The sequence below is a fragment of the Balaenoptera physalus genome, assembly GCF_965194825.1.
Source record: "Balaenoptera physalus genome assembly, chromosome: 20".
NCBI classification, from domain to species: domain Eukaryota; kingdom Metazoa; phylum Chordata; class Mammalia; order Artiodactyla; family Balaenopteridae; genus Balaenoptera; species Balaenoptera physalus.
The window spans coordinates 64567434-64588081 of NC_138901.1; the positions used below are offsets into that span (position 1 = coordinate 64567434).

At 63.5% G+C, this 20648-nt stretch overlaps 1 protein-coding gene across 4 annotated transcripts in view; it reads left to right on the forward strand.

Annotated features, from left to right (window-relative positions):
* Positions 1–948: 948 nt before the first annotated feature.
* PEMT (phosphatidylethanolamine N-methyltransferase) overlaps positions 949–20648 on the forward strand; it is a 46958-nt gene continuing 27258 nt past the window's right edge. Inside the window, exons 1-2 of one of the 4 annotated variants that reach the window (XM_082441682.1) lie at positions 949–970; positions 9703–9810. In XM_082441682.1, the coding sequence (XP_082297808.1) occupies positions 9718–9810 (93 nt within the window). In that variant the 5' untranslated portion in view covers positions 949–970; positions 9703–9717. Of the gene's footprint in view, positions 971–1165; positions 1384–4304; positions 4441–9702; positions 9811–20648 lie in introns of those variants that run through there. The other 3 variants (XM_082441681.1, XM_082441679.1, XM_082441680.1) reach the window with 3 other exon arrangements.

Below are 20648 nucleotides of genomic sequence, written 5' to 3' on the forward strand. Positions count from 1 at the left end.
CGGGCTCCCCAGAATTGGCTCTGGTTCCGGAAGGCCCTGCCTGGACACCCTGATGGGGTGGTCAGTGGGCGAACCAGCCCTGCAGCACCTGCTGTGCACCCAGCGCGTTCGTGGCCAGTGGTTCTCAAGCATTTCCCACGGGTCAGGTCCTGTGCCGTGGGTTTTACCAGCAGGTATTTCCCTTTTACTTTTGAGAAAACGAAAGTTGCCTCCAACCACAGAGCTAGTGCATGCACCAAGGCCAGCACCCTCCCTGTCTCTTGGTGGGCCTGCCCCATCCTAGGGATGCTGTGAAGGTCAGCACAGGGGTGGGCACACGGTGGCAGCTCACAGACGCCCTGGGCTGGTAGGTGCTGAGGGCCAAGGGGGAGAGAAGTGGGCCGGAATCAGGAAGCAGAGGGACTGCCAGGGCTCCCAGGTATGTGACACCTAGCTACAAAAGGGGCTCTCTTGGGACCCAACCAGCTAAAATCCCGCCTACTTTTCTAAACCCCTTCCCTCCCGCTGTCCCCCCTCCACCACTACCCCAGCCTTTTCCGGATTACTGAGGACCCCTCTTGTCTGTCTCCCGGCACCTGCACAGGTGGTCCCTCCTCCTGCCCCCGCAATTTGCATGTCTGCCACCTTCTCCTGCGCACAGGCCTCCCTCGGGCCCTTCCCTGAGCATTCCAGGGCAGTGTCCCCCGTTTTGCCATCCCAGCCCGCATCAAGCTATAACCCTTGATTGCTGCTCGGCTCTCATCTCCCAGGGGACAGTGAGGGCAGCCCCGGTGAGTGCTCGAGGGCCAGTGGAGGAGGGGTCGCAACCGGTTGGGGGGGGGCGGGAGCTGCGGGGTGTGCCCGTCCCCCGCCACAGGCAGCCTTAGGAGGGGCGGGGGGCCGAGCCGGCCAAAGTCCAGGTCTGCGGGGCTGTGCAGGGCGCTACTTAAACCTACGACCCGCCGCAGCCGGCCAAGGACAGGGACACCAGGTCAGTTGGCGGGCCGAGTGGGGAGCCGGGGGCCGGGGGCCGGCGGGCGGGGGTGCCCAGCAGCCGCGTGGCCTACTCGGGACTGGCCGGCGCCGCAACGGGCGGCCCTGGGACTTGTAGTTCTCTGCTCCGCGAGAGGCCGGTGCGAGCCCGGGAGCGCGGCGCTGCGCGGGGACGGGGACTACATTTCCCAGAAGGCCGGGGAAGCGCGGTCACTGGGAAAGCGCCGCGGCCGGCGGCGCTTCCCGGGCGCGATGGGGCCGGTCTTGGCGGTTGGGGGCTGCCGCGAGGCCCGCGCTTGGTCCCTGCAAGGCGGCCCGCGGCCGATGGGTCCGGGCCGGGCGGGGCCCATGCGCAGCTCGGTGGCGGCGCCCGACTGCTGCGGGGGCCTCGGCAACCTGGACTTCAGGAAGGTACCGACCGCGCCAGCAGCGGGGCCGGGAGGGGGGTCGCTAGGGCGGTTGGGTCCGCGGCGGGCGGTGCCACCGCCTACGCCCGGGGGCGGTGTCGCCGTTACCAGGCAACGGGGGCGGGGCGGGACCGCGGGTGCGTGTGTGTGAGTGCGAGTGCGCGTGTCCGCACCCGTATCCGCGCGTGGGAGCGCGTACACGTGTGCACCTACGGGATCGCTAGGCTCCGGGGAGGAGGCACCCCGAGCTGAGGCCGGAGGACAGGCCTCCTCCCGGGTGGACGGGCGGGGAGTTCGCGGCCTGCGGAGCCCCTAGCGGGCCGGGCCGGGATGGGCCAGGCCGGACCTGGTTCTGAAGACCAGCCGGGCCCCTGGCCCCGGCCCTTAGAGTCTCCTCTGAGACAAGACATTCACCTTTTCGGCGTCAGCCACTACCCGTGGAGCCCTCGAGAGGTCCCTGCCAGAGGCCGCCTTTTGTGGTCCATTCACTGGTACAGCCGGTACCGATCGAGAGCAGGTGTCCACTGAAGAAAAACGCACAACCTAATGGTTGCGAGTTGTGTTTTTTGGGGGCCTTACTGAGGACTATAGCCCCGGAAAGAGCCTCTCAGTAGCTCTGAGGGGGAGCCAGGATATATAGGAGTTTTTGCTGGAAAAAAAACCACGTCGAACATCAAAAGATTACTGCTAATCACAAAAAAACAGTCTTGTACGTGACTTTAGCACTTTTCTATTTGTGGGAAGATGCAAGAGTCTGGGCTCCTTGAAATTATTCCTTAAATCTGCATCTTAACTGCCTGGGGCCTGTCTCCTCTTTTTCTCCATCCTGAATCCCCCTCAGGGTGCATTGTGGGGTTGGCAGCAGCAGCTGATGGCTTGATGGGGGGGCAACTTCCCTTGTTGACTGGAATGGCAGGCGACATTCTTTGTCGGCTCTCACTGACCTTTCACTCCACTGAGGCTGGAAACTGAAAATTCTCTGCCGGAGATAAAGCTGGTCAATGTTTTAGAAACTGGCTTGTGGGGAGGTGGGTTGAGATCCTGAGATAGCTGGTCCCTGTTTGAGGAGGTGACCTCATCTGAGCCCTGAGTGATATGCCCTGGGGGGTGGGGGCCCAGGTGCTCTGGTGGGGGGGGGGGCTGGCAGAGCCAAGGCCTTGAGGAGGAGTATTTGTTCAAGAACAAAGATAAGCCTAGCGTCTGTCCCCAGGGAGTGCAGGACAGTCCCAGGGGATGGGTGGGAAACCAAGGAGAGAGGAAGACTTATAATTTCAGGGAACTTTCCTTGAAGTGCTGGGTCACACCGCACGGCTCAGGCGTGTTCAGAGTGAGCTCGCCTGTGTAATAGGCACCCAGATCCAGTGGATTGTCACCAGCCATCCTGGGAGGACGATCCCAGCAGATCTTGAGAAGGGCAAGGAGAGGGCACTTGGAATGCCAAAGGGGACCCTCGGCATTGCCTGGCTTGGGGTGGATGCTTCACGGATGAGAACTCCGGGGGAAGGATGGGACACCATTAACCGGAGGTGGGGAAGCCTTCGGGGCTTCTGGTGGAAATCAAGGGGGCAGTGGGCCCCGCTGCAAGGTTAAGGTCCTGCCCTCAGGTCTGAGCAAGGCCTATGTTCTAGAGCTAGCAGTGGGGGAGGGGGAGATTTCCTGGGTGTGTGGAGGAAGGTCTTTTCTGCCCTTCTTCCCTCCCCTGTGGGTCTGTGCAGTTGGAGCGATCTGGGAACCTTTCAGGGGACAGGTCAGGGTGACCCTCGTTGGCTAACAGTCCGTTTTTTCCACTGCAGCCCTATTGGTACAGTTAAGCTTCCTGTTGCCAACAACGTTGAATGTTGTGTATTTGTCCCACTTGGCAGCCCTCCTCCCTCCTCAGTGAAAACGTCTGGTTTTGAGAGATGTCATCCTCGGGATGGTTCCTCTGCAGCCGGGCGTCTGAGCTGCATGATGGCAGCGCGTTGGCCCCACGCCGTCCCTTGGCGGTAATATGTCACGCTGAGAATGTAAACTCTAGTAGCCACAGTTGAAAAAGTAAGAAATCGGTGCATTACTTTTGACGATATATTTGACCCAATACTTAAAATATGTCATTTCATCACGTGGCACCGCACGTCCTCAGCAGTCACACGTGTGCTGACGTGCAACCATGGGCACAGTGCCCTTGACCACTAGCTCCTGGGCCTGCTCCAGCTGGTGCGGAACCTGGGCTTTGTTTTGAGCTTAGAAAGTCCCCCCTTGGGCTGCGCGCGTCCCCGCTGCAGCCTCATCGACCAAGGCTCTCCCTGCCCTGGACTCAGCCAGGCTCCTCAGCTCGGCAGCTGAGTGAAGCCCGCTGGCTGGTGGGCGATGGAGCCGGACTGAGGGGCTCCAGTGGGGCCTCGGGGTGCTGGCTTCTTTGGGAGCACAGGCTGCCAGGGCACAGTCGGGGAGCCCCTTTCATGCCCGTTTCCAGATGGTTCTCCAGCCCTTGTGAGCGATGGGTGGTGTAGGTGTCAAGAGGGGCCCTTCAGTTACCTGCTCTGTAAAATGGGACCTTTGTCAGCTGTAAAGTGCAGCCCACCTGAGGGTGGGTGCTCTTCAGAAGGCAAGGCCCCTGTGCTCAGGCAGCGTCGAGACCATGCTGGGCGACAGGCCCCTTGGGCTGCACAGTCCCTGTTTGTGACTCATCTGTGACCATTTGGGAGGCAAATCCCAGGGGCAGGTAGGAGCTGCCTTCCAGGGAGAGATGTTTGCCTGCTACACAGAGTTGTTTTTCAAACTCTTTTGGCGTTATCACATTAGTTAGAATAAACATCAGGCCATTTCTCTGGACGACTTGTTGTGTGAAGTTCTCAAGGACATAGTTTTTGTTTTCAGTGTTTTTGGGTCAGAGTCCAGACCTTGGGCAAGTCACGTAAACGGGCAGAGCCTCGGTTTCTTCTGCCTCTGTTGAGATGATCGTAGGGCTTTACTCATCCGTCTGTCAGTATGGATGTTCTTTTCTTTTTTTAAAAAGATATTTATTTATGTGTTTTGGCTGCGTTGGGTCTTAGTTGTGGCACGCGGGATCTTCGTTGAGGTATGTGGGATCTTTTGTTGTGGCACATGGGCTTCTCTCTAGTAGTGGTGTGAGGGCTTCTCTCTCTAGTAGTGGTGTGTGGGCTCCAGACTGCGTGGGCTCTGTAGTTTGCGGCACGCGGGCTCTCTAGTTGAGGCACGCAAACTCAGTAATTGTGGCTTTAGTTGCCCCGCAGCATGTGGGATCTTAGCTCCCTGGCCAGGGATCGAACCTGCATCCCCTGCATTGGAAGGCGGATTCTTTACCACTGGACCACCAGGGAAGTCCCTATTTGTGTTCTTTATTTTATTTTTATTTTTATTGTATTGTATTGTATTTATTTATTTATTTTTGCTGCGTTGGGTCTTCGTTGCTGCACGTGGGCTTTCTCTAGTTGCGGCGAGCGGGGACTACGCTTCGTTGCGGTGCGTGGGCTTCTCATGGTGGTGGCTTCTCCTGTTGCGGAGCACGGGCTCTAGGCGCGCGGGCTTCAGTAGTTGTGGCTCGCAGGCTCAGTAGTTGTGGCTCACGGGCTCTAGAACGCAGGCTCAGTAGTTGTGGTGCACGGGCTTAGTTGCTCTGTGGCATGTGGGATCTTCCCGGACTAGGACTCGAACCCGTGTCCCCTGCATTGGCAGGCGGATTCTTAAGCACTGCACCACCAGGGAAGCCCCCTACTTGTGGTCTTTAACAAGGATCTTTCTGGTATTGATTTCTAGTTTGATTCTGTTATGGTTCAAGAACATACATACTTTTACCTTTTCTTTCTTTTTCTTTTATGTGCACTTGAGAGGGACGTGCCTCCTGCTGTTATGGGGGGCTGGTGCTCAGGCCCACCTTGTCCTCACCGATTTTCTGCCTACCTGTTTTGGCTTCATGTGTTAGCCTCAGTTTTTCAGTCTGAAAAATGGGCATGTCTCACAGGGTTGTGGGCGGACTCAGTCACAGAGTAATAAGTGAGCTTCCTGTATCATCTCACTTAATCCTCCTGATGGTCCCAGGAAGGAAGTGCCACCCCCATCAAAGTTTGCCCAGGTTCCCACAGGGCATTGGGCCCTGTCTCAGGACAGGCTCTGCCGCCTCTGCAAAGCCCTGTCCAGGGCTCGGTCAGCTGGCTTCCTGTCACTACTGCCTTGGACACAGAATGCGTCCTTAGGTAAATAGATTTAGGCACCAGCGTTGCAGGGCCTGTCCGGGGCCCCTGAGGGCGAATGTAGAGAGAGGTCTGCGGCTTACGGCCCCGCAGAGGAGAGGAGGCCCCAGACCCACTCCCGGGAAGGGCCCACCTTGCCCCATGGACACGGGACCCCACGGGCCCTCAGAGCCTCTCTGCAGATGGCCCAGGACAGGCTCGTTGGAGGAAGAGTGTGAATAAACAGCTTCCTGGAAAGAGTCATGGATTCGGGACACTGGGGCAGCCGCTGGCCGCTGTCTGTATCGTAGGAAAGCAGAGCCTTCAGGTGGTCTCCAGGGCTGGCTCGCCCCCCATCCCAGCGTGTGGGCCGCACCCCTCGCTGGCTGTTCCTTAGGAAGGGAGCATTCCCCGAGGGCCCCTCCAGAGAGCATCTGTCTGTAGCGCTGGCATCAGGCGCACAGGGAGGGGCCCTACAAGCACCCTCTGCCCCTTGTACCTTGGCACCTGTTTTCCCCTCTCATCCCCCTGGGCGGAGATGGGTCACGGAGCTTCCTGTGGCCCCTCCCGGAGGGTGAGGGGGAGCCCCCAGCCCAGCCTGGATTATCCGCTGCCCAGAGACCTTCTGTGCCTGGTGCCCCGGCCATGAGGTTGTGGCCGCCTTAGTATAAAGCTTCTTTGTGGCCGCTCCTTCTTGTGTGTGCGCCAGGCTCGGGGCTTGCAGCAGAAGTTTCCCGGTAAATGTCTCCTGAATCACCAAGAAGGCCCGGGGCCGGAGGGTCCAGCTGGAGGCCCGCCCCGCTGCCCCCACCCCGTCCCCTTCCCTCGGCAGTGAGCGGTACGTGGGTCCCACCTGCGGTCGATGTGACTTTGATTCCCTGGGCCCCTGCTGTTTGTTTGGATGTCACAATGTGACCCTGGGTGATGTTGACTCTCACACGGTGAGCGGCATCGGCTCTAGCTGGTGAGCCCCTCGCGGGAGCGCTGCCCGGGCAGCGGTAGGTAGCCCATCTCCTCTCTGTTCCAGCACCGGGACTCCGCGGCCCGTGACCTTGGAGCCGGGGGGGCTCCGTTGTTAGGGTTACTGGGAGCGGAAGGCCAGGACTTCCGCTGCGTTCATCAGGTTGGGCAGAGGGTGGGTGGGCCCCGCTGGGCCCCTCCCCTTAGTCGAGGTGGCCCACAGGGGTACAGGGTGACGGGGCGGGGGTCTGGGACCCTCCTGCTCTGCTCTTGCCTGACCCGGGAGGGCACCCTTCCCAGCGGGCTTTGGGGGTGACAGCAACCGGGAGGGGACCTGCAGGCCTCTGGAGCGGGAAGCCAGGAGGGGGCCCTCTGCTGCCACCTGACTTGTCTGTCATTCTTTCCTGCTTGGTGGGCCCTTCTCTGGGCAACGCAAATCCCCCCTCAAGGTGACCGGATACTTCCTGGATGAGAGGTTGACTGAGGGCCCTGGGACCTGGGCGGGGGCCGAGGTTCCAGTTTTGACCAGTTCAGCCCTAACAGGGAGCCCCGGCCGGATGTCTGCTGCTGGCCACCTCAGCCAGTGTCACTGCTTAACCGCTATGCCTCAGTTTCCCCTCCGCCTCTGCTCTCCTAAAGGCGAAGAAGCAGTCTCTCTCCTGCTCACTTGCCCGGCCTCCTTGGGAGTGTTCGGGACTTATCCTCACTCCGGTGCCTGAACCCGGAATCTGGGATCTGGAATCCGGAAGCGCTGGCCTGGCCTGGCCTCTGGGAGCCTCTGGCTTGATTATCTCTGAGCTGGCACGACAGCGGGGCTTGTCTTGCTGGGTGGTGGCCCAAGGTGAGGTGTGAGAACTTGTGTAGATGCGCACTGGTCTTGTTGCAGGGGCTTAGCTCGCAGACCCCCAGAGTGGAGCCTCCCGGGGACGCTCAGTGTCTGCTGAATGGCGAGGAGTGGAATCCTTAGAAACGTCTGAAGCGTTTCCCCCGGGCCCTTCGGGGAAAGAGGGGGCAGCTCCCAGTTCCCCTGCTGACCTTCTTTCCTGAGGTGTAATTCACGTAGTGAAATCGTGCCCAGATGGAGAACTCTCACGTGTCCCCGCCACCCAGGCTCCATCACCCCGGAAGCGCCCTGCGCCCTCCCAGGCTGTGCCCCACCTTGCTCCCCAGGCAGCCACTGGACCGTCTGCCGGCTTCCTCCTGCTTACCGTCCAGGGCCTGGGTGAACGGGAGACCCTGGCCGCCATCTGCACCTGCTCCCCACGTGGGCAGGCCTCGCTCTTGACCCTTTACCCTCTCTCCTCTTGGCCCTGCCAGCCCAGGGTCACCCAGCCCAGGGTCACCCGTGGGGCAGGAGGCACAGCATGAGGGCACATGGGTTTTGCCTGGGACTGTGGGATTTCCCACCCTCGCAGAGGTGACTGGCCCCCGCAGCAGCTCCTGGCTCACGGTGGAAAGTGACGGAGCCCGAGGCTTTGTGAGTGGCGGGGCCTGGAAGGTCTGACCCACCGGCAACCTCAGTGAGCTTCTCCGTAAAATGTCAGGATGGTAACGTTTAGCTCCTAGGGTTGGTGGGACGATTGCAGGAGAGAATGTTTTACTTCTCTCTGCTGAGTGGGGCTAGGCTGCAGCCCCCTGTGGGCCATGGCATTTGCGGACATTGGCTTCCCCGTGGACACGCTCGCCACTCTGGAGGCAGGAGGATTCTTTTGGTTCAGAGGAATGACGTCCTCGGACGGAACTCCATAAAAGGGAGTCTGGCTGACAATGACACCCTTGTCTGCAGAAATGCTGTATCAACTCCCGTGGGAGTTGTTGCTGTCATAAGAGTCTGCAAGTGGTGAGAAGCATGTTTTGTGTGCTGCCCTAAGCTGGACGTGGTGATTCGGGGGGCAGGCCAGGGCTGGGGGCCGTTGGCAGGAAGCGTGGTGTGCGCACCCGGCTGCCCCCCAGCTCTGCACCCTGGGCACGGCTGGTGGATTCCACCCCCCCCCACCCCCCGCAAGCCAAGGCTTGTGACTTACCTTCCAGTTGAGACTTACTGTTATTCTGAATTGCGTGTGGAGAGCTGCCATGAATTTCTAAAAAGAAAAAGAAAAATACAAAGGGTAATGCAGGGACTCAGTGAACACTGACCACCAGGACGTCAGCAGTGTCTCATGGGTTTTAAAGGGAGAACTCAGCATTGGACGCATCCAGCTGTTTCCTCCTCTTGTCCCTAGAGGCAGGGTCTTAGTTCTGTCCCCGGGGACATCTGGGCCACGTCTGGAGCCGTTTTCGGTTGTCACGGCTGGGGAGGGCGGCCGGCATGGAGTGGGTGGGGGCCGCAAAGAGTGACCGGCCGGAGGGTCTACAGCGTGGAGGTGGGGAGACCCGGCCCGGACACAGGGGGCAGTGAGTCTGGGGCTCAAAGCTGGCCCTCTCCACATACGGGAGGGGCGCTCAGCGCTGTGTGGTGGGTGCAGGGTGCTCTGGGCTTCTGCAGCGCCCTTGTCCATTTGACATGCGTTTGAGAACGTGGCAGGTTGACCCAGACCTGGTCTGTTTCAGTTGCCTGGTTTAGCTGCTTTGGGGACGGCGCATCTGCTTTACCCGAGCCCCCGGCGTGCACACCCGTTCCGTGCGTGCTGATAGGAGCAGCCGTGCGCGTGTGTGGGCGCGCTCGGGGCAGGCGCCCGGGGTTGGGAACCCCCACGCTCAGGAGCGCCGGTCCAGGGGCTGGGAAGAGGACACCGCTGCTCTCTGCATCTGCCTCTTCCTGGCTCTCGGAGGCTGAGCGTCTTCCCACGGACGTCGGCCCCTCGGGTTGGCTCTGGGGCCTCTGAGCACCTCTGTTGGGTCCTGGTCACCCTGGTGCTGCAGGCACGGGTCCCGGCGGGGTCGCTGCCCCGCCAGCGTGCTGGACGCTCATCCTCAGAGCCGCTGGTTTCCTCCCTGTGCTTCCGCCGCTGGCCCGGCCGCTCTCCGACAGGCACGACACGGCCGGTTGGGTTTCGGCTTTTATCTTCCGTTTTATGAGATTACACTGTAGTAACCTTTGCTGGACTTGGACGTGCCCAAGCCTCCTGACCTGTTCCTGGAGGGTAACTTTGTTTCCGAGTTCTGGGGCTTGTCACTCGCTCCCGTGTCCGGCCAGGTAGGGCTGGGCAGGGCAGGCAGGTCTCCCGCTGACGCCGGCTCTGTCCCTGCAGGCAGACCTCTGCGTTATGACCCGGCTGCTGGGCTACGTGGACCCCTCAGAACCCCACTTTGTGGCTGCAGTCCTCACCATCGCTTTCAATCCGCTCTTCTGGAATGTGGTAAGTGCCCCAGGACAGGCTGTGCAGAGGGACGGATGGACGGACGGGTGGCTCTTCCCTCTCCTCGTCTGTCTCTGGCCAGCATGGGAGCGGCCTCCTGCCTCCCCGTCGAGGTCAGCCCCCAGGGAGGACGTTGCCCGGGGAAGCCCCTCACCGCAGGGTCCCACGACATCGTGGCCTCAGCGGACAGCAGCTCTCAGCTGGGGTTTGCTGCCCTCCTGCCACACACGCAGGGAAGCCGCCTTCTCATGACGCCCCCCGCAGCAGGCGTGCTCCATAAACATCATCACTTTTCCTGATCGAGGCTTCCTGCAGAGTGGTCTGCAGCCCTCGGGCTGAGGGGTGCTGGGGGCAGCAAGGAGCTGACAGCAAGAGAAACGGGAGGCAGGTCTGCGCCCGGGTCTTCTGGGGGTGCAGGGCCGCGCGGAGGCTGGGGGCCTGGGGGGCTGACCGGGTGGGAGGTAGGTGGGGAGTGGGCTCTGAGCAGTCCCTCCTGCCAGCCCTTCTCGGAGACACCCCTCCGCTGTCAGGATGTGGGGGAAGCCCGAGGGGTTTCTGGTCTGCTGTCCGGCATCTCTGGTGGGGTGGAAGGGGCGGTAGGCGTGCTCCCCGGGCCGCCCCCCGAGGCGTCTGCCGATGCAGAGCCGTGGACGTCCTGTGCTCACCTCGAGGGCGGCCTGCTGAACGAGCCTGGGCTCGGCGTCAGCACACACCGTTCCGCGCTGTCTTCATTTCAGGTGGCCGCTCGGTCCCCGGGGCAGAACAGGACGTGTTTGCGTCTGGTTGACGAGTTAGGTCTTTTCTTCATCTGGGGAGAGCGGGTGGGGGCAGGCTGCTCATCTCAAAGAGGCTGCAGTCAGCACGCAGACATATGCGTGCCCTCCCGACAGACAGACTGGTCTCCTTTCCGGGATGGACACACGGCCTTTTTCATACGCCCCGCTGGTTTCCTGTGCCGCTGTAACAAATGACCACAGGCTGGGTACTTTAGAACAGCAGGAATATATTTTCCCCTGGCTCTGGGGGCCAGAAACCTGAAACCAGTACTGGTCAAGATCCAGGTGCGGGCAGGGCTGTCCGCCCCCCGGCTCCAGGGGAGGGTCCCCTCCAGGAGACCCGGCTCCAGTCCTCAAGGCCAGCATCTTCCCCCTGCCTGCCTCCCTCCTATAAGGAAACGGGGGGGGACAGCAGTCAGGGCCCCGCCGACCCAGGACAACTCCCATCTCAAGACCCTGAACGCAAGCTAAGCCCCCTCTTTGCTGAGCAGGCAACTGCCACCAGTTCTGAGGTCAGGACGTGGACATCACTTAAGCCTGATTTTCGGCTGCCACACCCTTTACCCTTCATTGTCTGGTGCTGCGGGAGGGGAAGGTGCGCTGAGTGGGACGCGGGGAGGGTGGGGGGAGAGCAGAATCACCGTGGGGCGAGGCGCGGGCCACCCCAGCTCTGGCCGGGGCCTGTCAGGTCAGGGCCACTCAGGCAGGAGGGACCAAAGCTCCCCAGGAGGCCTGAAGATGTTTCCCCACCAAGCAAGCTCCGCTCCCCCGCCCCCCAGAGCTCCTCCGTCCCTGCAGGCGCCCTCCCGCGAGGCCGCGCGGCCTCTCACCCGGCCGTGGGTCTGTGTGCTTTAGCTTCCTGCGTAACGCACCTGCCATCTAGTGAGTGAACTGGTCTCCGGAGTCCTGTGAGCCAGGTAGAGAGTGTTGGAATTGAGCTGAATTGTAGCACGCCCGGCTGATGTCAGCATCGTTTGGACGTGTGGGGAAGACCCTCCCGTGGAAATTGGTGCAGAATCGGAGGGGGAGGCAAGGGCTGTGGGGAGCTCTGGCCTGCCCCAGAGCCTCCAGGTGGAGCCAGGTTTGGGGAGTGGCTGCCCAGGGCTGGGCCCCCTCCCGCTCCCCGGGCCGCAGCTCCTGGGGCGTCTCTGGACGCGCTGCGCTGCCTGCCCCCCTGGCCCCAGCATCCCTGTTGCTGCGCCTGCAGGGGGCCTCCCGCCCTCTCTCGTGGGGTGTCCCTGGCCCCGTCTCTGCCATGACCTCCTCTTCCTCTGCCTGTCATCTGTTCACTCACTCACCCCACAAGTGCTCTCGGGGACCCCGCCGTTGGGGTGCTGAGTGGCCCGCGGGGGCGGGGGGATGAGCCCGCCAGGTGCGCGGATGGGTTAATGTTGGGAAGAACGGGTGCTGCAGAGGGGCCAGCTGGGGCGGTCCCTGTGTCACCTGTGTCTCTGTCTGGCCCAGAATCTCCTCGGTGCCAGGACCTCGCGTCCAGGTGCTCGGCCGTGCCTGGGCACGTCCAGACCCCGCAGAGAGCTCGCTGTTCGGCCCTGGCCCACACCTCCCCGACATGCTCCCTCCCCCACCTGCAGGAGAAGGCCGCCCTGTCCCGGGCCTGGACCAGCCTTCCCTCCTTCCTCGCCGCCGGTCCCCCTGCTGAGCGCGGCCCCACCAGCCGGCTCCTCCCCACCTTCCCCTCGTGCCCTCACCCCGCAAACAGGGCCAGGGATTGCCCCGCACACCGCCTTCTAGGACAGAGTGTGAGCAGGATGGCTGACCCGCTTTATCCCTGGATGTCCCGTGTCCCCAGAGCCCTTCGTCCTGGTAGGTCACCTGGTCTGCAGGGAGACGCACCTCCCCAGAAAGGGCGGCGCTCCCCGTGCGCCTTGGGGGGCCCTGGCACAGGGGCGTTCTGCCGGCTGAGTCCTGGCGGCCGCGGGCTCTTGAGGGAGCGGGGGCAGCAGGACGGTAGGTGGCGCTGTGGGCAAGGCCAGGGCGAGGGGGCTCCCCGCAACCTTGTGTGCGTTTGCTGCGCGGCTTCGGTGTCTGCCTCGGTGTCAGCCACTGTGGGGTGGGCTCGGCTGCCCCGGGGACCCCCACAGGGGCCGGGAAGCTGATGCTGCAGATGCTGAAGCCAGGACAGGGGCTGGGGTCCCAGCCCCTGTGTTCACGCCCCCTCTGGGCCTTGGTTTCTCCGTCTGTGAATGGAGGCCCATCGGGCTCTGAAACACCGCAGCCACTCAGCTTACCCTGCCCCCCTGGGGTGACCCCGTGCAGGCCCCCTGGGAGAGGGCGGCCTGCCTTCCTGGAGCTGGCAGCGAGGTAAGATTGGGCATCAGACCTGCAATCCAAACGTCGGAGTTGGTTACAAGGAAGCTGGCGTCTGGAGCTTGTCCAGGAGACGGGGCGAGGGCTTGTGCGGCTCCTTGGCCTGGGGGCCGCGAGGGGACGAGCCGGAGGTTTGGCTGCTGGAGACGCTGGGATGCGGTGCGGGTGGGGAAGTGGACGGGCCGGCCGGTCCCCTGCGGGAGGGCCCTGAGTGCTGGCCTGCAACTGGTTGCGTGCTAGAGCCGGCAGCGAGGGGCGTGTGCGAGGTGTACACGCGTGTGCCCGCGTGAGTGTGGGGGAGTTGGGCCGGGCGTGGACAGGCTGTGTGACACCCTTGCTCCCATCTGGCTCAGAAGTCCGGCTCCGAGGGCACGGCCACGTACCCACCGGCTCTGTGCCGAGTTTCTAGACTAGGCGCGTCCTGCGTTTGCAGGGATGCTGAGTGGGGCTTCCTGGTAGGGCCCGTGGCCCAGCAAGGGCTTTTCTCTGAGCGGAGCCGGCTGGCTGGCCGGGCCTCACTGAGACCTCGGCTCTGGGACCACAGGGCTCTGGCCGGCCGGCCGCCGTCCCTTCCGACCGATGTCGCCCAGGATGCCGGGGAACAGCATCTCCCCTGTCCGCTCGAGCTGTGCTCAGAGCTGCTTCCTGCAGAGCTGATGGGTGTCTGGCCCTGGCTTTGCAGTGGGGACACTCAGCCCCTTGTCACCAGGAACCAGGCTCACTCCTCTGGCTGCGACGTCGGCTCGAGCGCAGGAGGTCCTGTGGCGTGTGTGTGGGTGTGCTTTCCGGGGAGTAGGTGTGTGTCCTCTGGTGCAGGCAGCCCTGCCCGCCCCTCGGCCCCATCCCTCTGAAGGGAGAGCCGTGCCAGGCAGCAGCGTCCTCTGTGGGCAACGGGCTGCAGCTGGGCTAATTTTAGGTGTCCGAGGAGCGTGGCGGTAAAGTGTACGTGGCGGCTGGAACGCGGCCAGCTTGCCTTCTGCTGGGACTGCGCGGAGGCCGAGGGGGTGAGGAGGGAGGCTCTCCCACCCGGAGCCCCGGTGAGACCCCACCTGAGCTGGGCTTCCTCTCCTTCCCGGATCCTGACGCTCCAGGGATGCGGCCTGAGTTTTCTCACGAGTCCTGCTGGGGGCCGTGTGGGTAGAGGACGCGCCTCTCCTGCGATGCTTCACTTGGACACGACCCGGCCTCTGTAGCAGCAGCTTGGGCGGGACAAGGTGGCTGCAGTGGCGGGAGGGCTCCTGGTGGGTCATCTCTCGGGCCACTCCCGCACGGAGGGGCGGTTTGATGACCTGGCCTCCCCTTGGTATTCCCAGCAGATCAGCCCTCCTGCTTCGACCTTTCTGTAGACCCCGCAGCCTTCAGGGCCCGCCCACACCTCTGTAGGGTGTCTGCTGTGACCTTCCCTGGAGCTCTGGTGTCTACCCTCTGCCATCAGCAAGCGTGGTCTCCTTGTGCCCCCCGTGCCTTTGCACGGCCTGCTCCCTCCTAGAAGGGCTCCTCCACACCAGCCTGCCTCCTGTTTCCCTCCCAGGCCTTCCCTGGCCTTCCCTGGCCTTCCCTGAGCCCTGGCCCCGAGCAGACGTGGCCCAGCTCCCTTCCAGCCTCCCTGACCGCAGGTCTGTGGTCGCTGTTCGTCGCGCGTTTACGTTTCACCTCCTACCTTAGACCGAGGGCTCCTGCCTTGGAGTTAAGGGCAGGCCCAGTGTGATCACAGGTGAGCCCTGAGTGGCCCGGGATGCCGTGGGCCAGGCAGTTTCTCCGCTCGGTAGAGGGGTGCTAGGTCCTCTCGCTGGCCACACGGTGCCCACCTAGCTGTATCGTTGGCTCTGCCCCATTCCCTGGTCTTCCTTTGAGGCCAGCTGACATTCTGGGGAAAATGTCCAAGGCTTGGGTTTTTGTCTCATTTTACTGCTGACTAGCTCTGACCTGGGCCTCAGCTGCCTCATCTTAGTTCTGGAGGAGTGGCCTTTGCCCAGCTTTTCTCAAGGGGGGCTGCCAGGCTGTGGGGGGAGGGCAATGGGTGTGAAAGGGTCTGGAAGCACCCGGGCATACTTGGCCCAGAGGAGAGGCAGCCGTGGGAGCCGCCTGGGTGCAGGCGCGTCCCAGGTGCAGGCGCGTCCGGAAGCCCTCTTGCACCAGCGCAAACTCCCAGAGCTGCTGCCTGAGCTGAAGGCCAAGTGCTTTCACTTGTCCCAGAGTCTTATGCCCAGAAAAGCTGCATGGCCTAGGGATACATCGTGGAGAGTGTTTTGTAGCTGGTGGCCCTTTCCTCGCCTCCAGGGATCAGGAATTGGCCTGGGAGAGGCTCTGAGATGCAGGGGCGATGGGTGGGCTTGTCGCTGGCCGACGCCGGGCCACGTAGCGCCTGGAGGTGCCGTGGGCTCCCCGTGGTGTCCGGCCGCTGCCCGCTGTGGGGCCCGGGGAGCCCCGTTCCTGCCACCTTTCCTCTCATCCCGCCTCCTGGTCCCCTGCCCTGGCACTCTGAGCCTCAGGAGGGCTAGGATGCGAGGTGGTCAAGTGCCGGCCCAAAGACCCTGGCGATGGATGCCCACGGCACCTCAGGGAAGGCCCCTGGCCTCGCCGTGTTGCCGGATCTGAGATTCTTGTAGTTTCTCCAAAGAGGCATCAGCCTGGAGTGTGGGCTCCAGGGAGGCAGAGATCACGAGAGTAGGGGGGCCGGAACACAGGGGTCCTGGGCAGAGAGGGACGGAGAACCAGGCCACCTGATGCAGCAGGGACTCAGGAGAGGGCGGGGTGGGGCCTGCACAGCTTCCCCAACGGTACTTCCCGGATCCGGTGCCTGTTGTCTGAGGCTCTGGCCAGCCTCAGAGGGCAGCCCCTGTACTCGGGTACCAGGCTCTGCGGGGAGCGAGGGTCGCCCCGCCTGTACACACCTCTGCTGCCTTTCGCTCTGTCCAGCCGCCCCTGCTGCAGAGGGTCCCAGGTGGCCCAGGGGCTGGTGGGTGTGCAGCACAGTGAGGGCCACTGCAGCTCAACATCGGACTGACCCCAACTGGCCACCAGGCGGCGCACAAGGGATGCGAGGTCCTCCTGCCTTCCAGGGCTGTGCTCGTGGGCAGAGGGGACCGCAGTGAGGATGGTGAGGGCCCCTCAGCCCCCTGGCTGGACAGGGTTACCCTCCTTCAGGGTCATCCTGCGGCTTAGGTAGGAAAATAGCCTGCGAAGCATACACCTTCCACAGGTGTGTATACAGGGGACCTGCTCCTGGCACATAACGGGCACCTGTTCTTCGCCTGGCACCCCCACCTGTCCGCCCACAGGGCTCCAGGTGAATAACGGGTGGGAAGGGGGTTCTGCGAATTACAGTAAGAAGAGTCTAGCCCTTGTCCTGCAGTCACGAGTGAGGTGGCTGGGCGTGGGCAGCCTGCGAGGGTCAGTCAGCTGTTGGGCGTGGTGCCTTGCTCTGTATCTCCCCACCAGCCCTGGGGAGGGGAGGGGACCGAGGGATTGCACCGCAGTGACGGGGGCAGGACAGCCCTGGGACTGGGGGCGCTGGGGGTGGGGCGCACTCGGTGATGGCCGTCCTGGGAGGGAGAATCACTGTCACCACCCCCCAGTGGATTTGATGTGCAGACCCGGGGTGGGGGCGGGTCAACCCCAGGCTTTTCAGAAGCAGCAGCGGAGGACCAGAGAGGTGGCTTGACCTGCCCGGGTCACACAGCTGTGAGAGCAAGAGCTGGGCCTGGCAGCTGGGGCTTCCGCTCCCGTGTGTCATGCCCGCCCCGTCCCAGCCCCCGGAGGGCCTGCCTGGCGCAGACACAGCCCTATGTGGCGGCCTGGCCTGGCCCAGATTGGGCAGGACCCGGGGCCCTGCTGGCCGAAGAGGCCCTCACGGCACCTGCTGGGGGTCCAGCCCTGCAGCCCCGCCCCCTGCAGCCTGGGGCGCACGAGCGTGCCCCGCGCCGGCTTCCTGGCTGGTGTGCAGCCCGCCCCGCCTGTGTCAGTGTTACGACGGCACGTGGCCTGTCTGTGGGCAAGGCCGCGAGGGGGGCGGCCGCGAGGGGCAGCCGCCTGGAAGGGGTGCCCGGGCAGGGCGGCTGCACGTCCTCGGGCCCGTCCTTGGCCGCTCGGCCCTAGGAGCCCGGTGCCGCCGTGCCACCCGCCCGCCCCCGAGTCCCCCCTGCCCGTCTCGCCAGCCCGGGGAGGGGCGTGGGCCTCTGAGCACACCAGCTTGTCCTGCTGCTGTTGCCTCCTGGCCGGGACCTGGGCAGGACTTTTTGCTTTTCTGAGCCGTGGTTTTCTCATCTGTAAAACAGGCACAGTCGTCAGGGCCTCGAGGTTTGGGTAGACCCTCGCTTGGAGCCGGCCGGCAGCTGCCACCCCTCCTTCCTCTCCGGCCACCTGGTGCCCTCTGTCGGCCTCGCCCTGGCCGTTCCTCGTGGCTGGGCTGCCTGGGCAGTGATGCTGTCTTGCGGCGACAGGGCTGCACTTGCCGGCCCAGCTCGGGGCAGGCCCCCACCCTGCTGGCCTCGCCGTACCTTCCGGGACAGGTGCTCCACGTTAGCCATGCCCAGGTGCCGCATCAGCGCCTCTGAGCCCGTGGCAGGTGGCCCGAAAGCAGGGTGGGGAGTATGTAAGTATCGGCCCCATCGACCGTCAGGCTGCTCGCTAAAGGACAGAGGTCAGATCTCACACCTCGGCTGGTGGCGGAGGTGAAGGGACCCGATCCCCTAATGCTGTCTCCGTGTCCTGACGGCCAAATACCTGCACAAACTGCTTTCCAAGAAACAGACGAGGGGAGAGGAAGGGGTGTGGTTGAAAGCACCAGGGTTGCTTGGCTGGCAGGACCGTGGTCCTCCCGGAGGTGGCCACACGGATGCCACTAGCAGGGGCAGGGCCCTTCCTCGGAGCACTGTGGGCTTAATGGGTGCAGAATTCGGGTCCCTCCGAAACAAACCCTGATGGCGTGGGAAGGCGTCCGGCGTGGGGGCAGTCCTCAGCCTCCTCAGGAAACAGGAGGAGTCGCAGGGACCTTCACGGGCGAGGAAGGGAAAAGGGCAGGTGCTCCCTGCCTTCCCTCAGCGGAGCCCAGACGGCGACCCCGTGGCCAGGGGACAGGCAGAGGACACTGGCCGGGTCTCCCCGTCCGGGGGCAGTTGGAGCCCTGACCCTGGTTCTCTGGCCCAAGTCTGAGTGTGGCCTGCACGGAGGGTCTCAGCACTTGGTCCCGAGGACACGGTGGGGATGGTGGGGACCTCATAGCCTTTCTAACCCTGCCGCCTGCCAGGCGCCTTCAGGCCTGACTTTGTGGAAGGGGTGAGCGGCCGCGGGGGTGGGTGGCTGGGACCCCGCGGGCCGTGGTGCACAGGCGGGCAGCCCTCCAGCAGGCGGGGCTGGAACAGCGTGTTTAGAAGACACTGTTCCCCGACACGGATTTGACACCTTCCCGGGTCAGTGCTGACCTCCGCCCCCGCAACGGGGAGCTTGGAAAGTCAGGTGTGAGATCCAGTGGCCTAATTTTAGACCTTGGGTGTGCATGTCAAAACTGCAGGATAATTAAAGAGAGAGAGAGAACGAGGGCAGCCCGGCTTCAGCCCTTAACTCTGAAGCCAGCACGTTCCCTGGGGGAGCATCACCTGTCAGCTGTCAGACAGGGCTGCCCGTGGCCTCGGGGGGCGGATAGGAGCAGAGCTTCTCTCTTGGGGCCCCCCCCCCGGGCGGAGCTCAGCGGAGATGCGGACGGGCCAGCAGGTGGGCTGAGGCCTCGACGCTGGAGAACGCGTCACGGGGCGGACGAGGTGGGTTTGTCCAGCACCTTGTGGGAGGAACCTGCTCTGGGCAATAAACCTGCTGGTGCTCAGCGAAGCTTTCAGCTCACACAGGCCCCCGGCCTGCTCAGGGGTCAGACGGCTCATTGGCCCTGGGGCTGGGAGGCGGGCCCTGGGCTGTCCAGTGGTTCTGACCCCTCGCCGGCTGTCACATCTGCTGCCCACATCTCCCTCCTGACCTGCCACTTACCTGCTGTTTGGGGCTTGTTAGAATCATGTGGGAAGTGAGAGCATGTCCCCCTGAGGCGGGAGTCGCCGTTCCCCGCGGGGGGGCACCTGGGAAGAGCGGCGTGACCCTCCTCCCCTTGGTCGGCCTCGAGAAGATGCAGGATCGATCGCTGCAACCGGCCCCCACCACCCCCCGGGATCCCTGCCGTCTGCCCCTCCCCCTGGGCACGGTCACTTGTTTTAGTCTTTCTGCAGTTTAGGACGTTGAATGTTTAAATGTTGGCCACACATGTGCACTGTCCACCGTCTGCGGAAGGCGGATGGTGAGAACGGCTGTCTGACCCCTGCCCCAGGCCCCGGACGTGCCCTGCGTGGAGGCTCGTGTGCCCTGAGATGCCCACCTGCACCCACCGCAGCCCCTGCAGGTCCCTCATCCTTTCGTTCGGGAAAGCAGAGGACGCTGATCTTAGAGCAATGGTGGGAACTGGCCTTTGTTAGGGTTCCCTAAGCGCTGGGCCCTGTCCTCACAGCCCCTCTGAGTGGGTTTTGGAGGCCATTCACGTTCACACCCAGAGGCCCCTTCACTCTTCCAGCCCCTTGTGGGGATGTCCTGTCATTCACTCACCAGGCCCCACCCGTGGACGAGCACCTGATGTCACACTTTGCCCCGTAAATAGCCCTAAAGTAGACGTGCTCATCCCGCTTATCTGCGCACGTCCCGGATCTGCTTCTGGACCCGGAACCTCCAGTCACCGGACCGTGTGGCTGTGACTGGTGGAGCTGGCAGGGAGGCCCAGGGCCCCACGTCCCGAAGCCGACTGGCTGGTGGCTTGAGCGCGACCCTTGACCCCTGGGTGCTGCAGGAGTCCCTGAGCCGCCTCAGCCGTGCATCCACGAGGCCCCTGGGGCTCCTGCTTCAGCCCGGGCTGAGCAGCGGCTCGGGAGGCTGTGCAGGGTCTTCCGGAGAGAGCGTGCTGTCGCGCTGCGGGCAGGGGCCGCGCTGTTCTGTGTTCTGTCTGCCGCGTCCTCGGGGGACGCAGAGCCATAAGCCCCCCCTCAGGTCCCCGGAATGTTCCCGCGGTGGGGGAGTGGAGATTAGCACAGAACACGGTATTTTGACCCAGGCTGTACTCAGTGAGGAGAGACTGTCCCCAGTCGCAGGGCTCTGCGAGGGGATTGGGTTTCCATCAGGACGCAGCCCTTTTGTGCTTCTCTGCTGCCGGGTGGGGGGGGGGGCGGTGAGGACGTCACAGCCTCTGGGAGCTGTGTGGCCGTGACCAGGGCGCACACCTCCCAGGGCCCAGTGCTGGGTCCGGGAGACTTCTGGACAGATGTTCCAGATCGGGTGTGTGTGCGGCCTGTGGCGCCTCTGTGTCCCGCCCGTCTTCAAGGCCTGCATCCACACATTTGGCCGCTGGCCGCGGGGCTCCGGGCCGCTGGGGGCCGCAGGCGAGATGACCCCCCGCCCTCTCCACGCCGCTCGGCCCCTCCGCGCGGCCTCCGGCCTCGTACCTGCTCCCTGCCGGTGCGGGCAGCCTCCGAGCCCGGTCTGTGGACGGCGGGTCCTGATCAGCCGGGGTTCCTGCGAGGAGCAGGTGGTGCCGGTGGGCCCTGGCTGCCGGGGATTCCTTGTTCGACCCCTGTGATCCTGCGGCATCTGGCGTTTCAGATTTCCTCTCTCTCTGGCTCCTTTGTTCCGCTAGCTCCTCCCCGACGTGTGGTTCCCTTTGTCACCTCGACTGCAGTGTCCCTCCCAGCGCCTCTGGCGCTTTCTGGT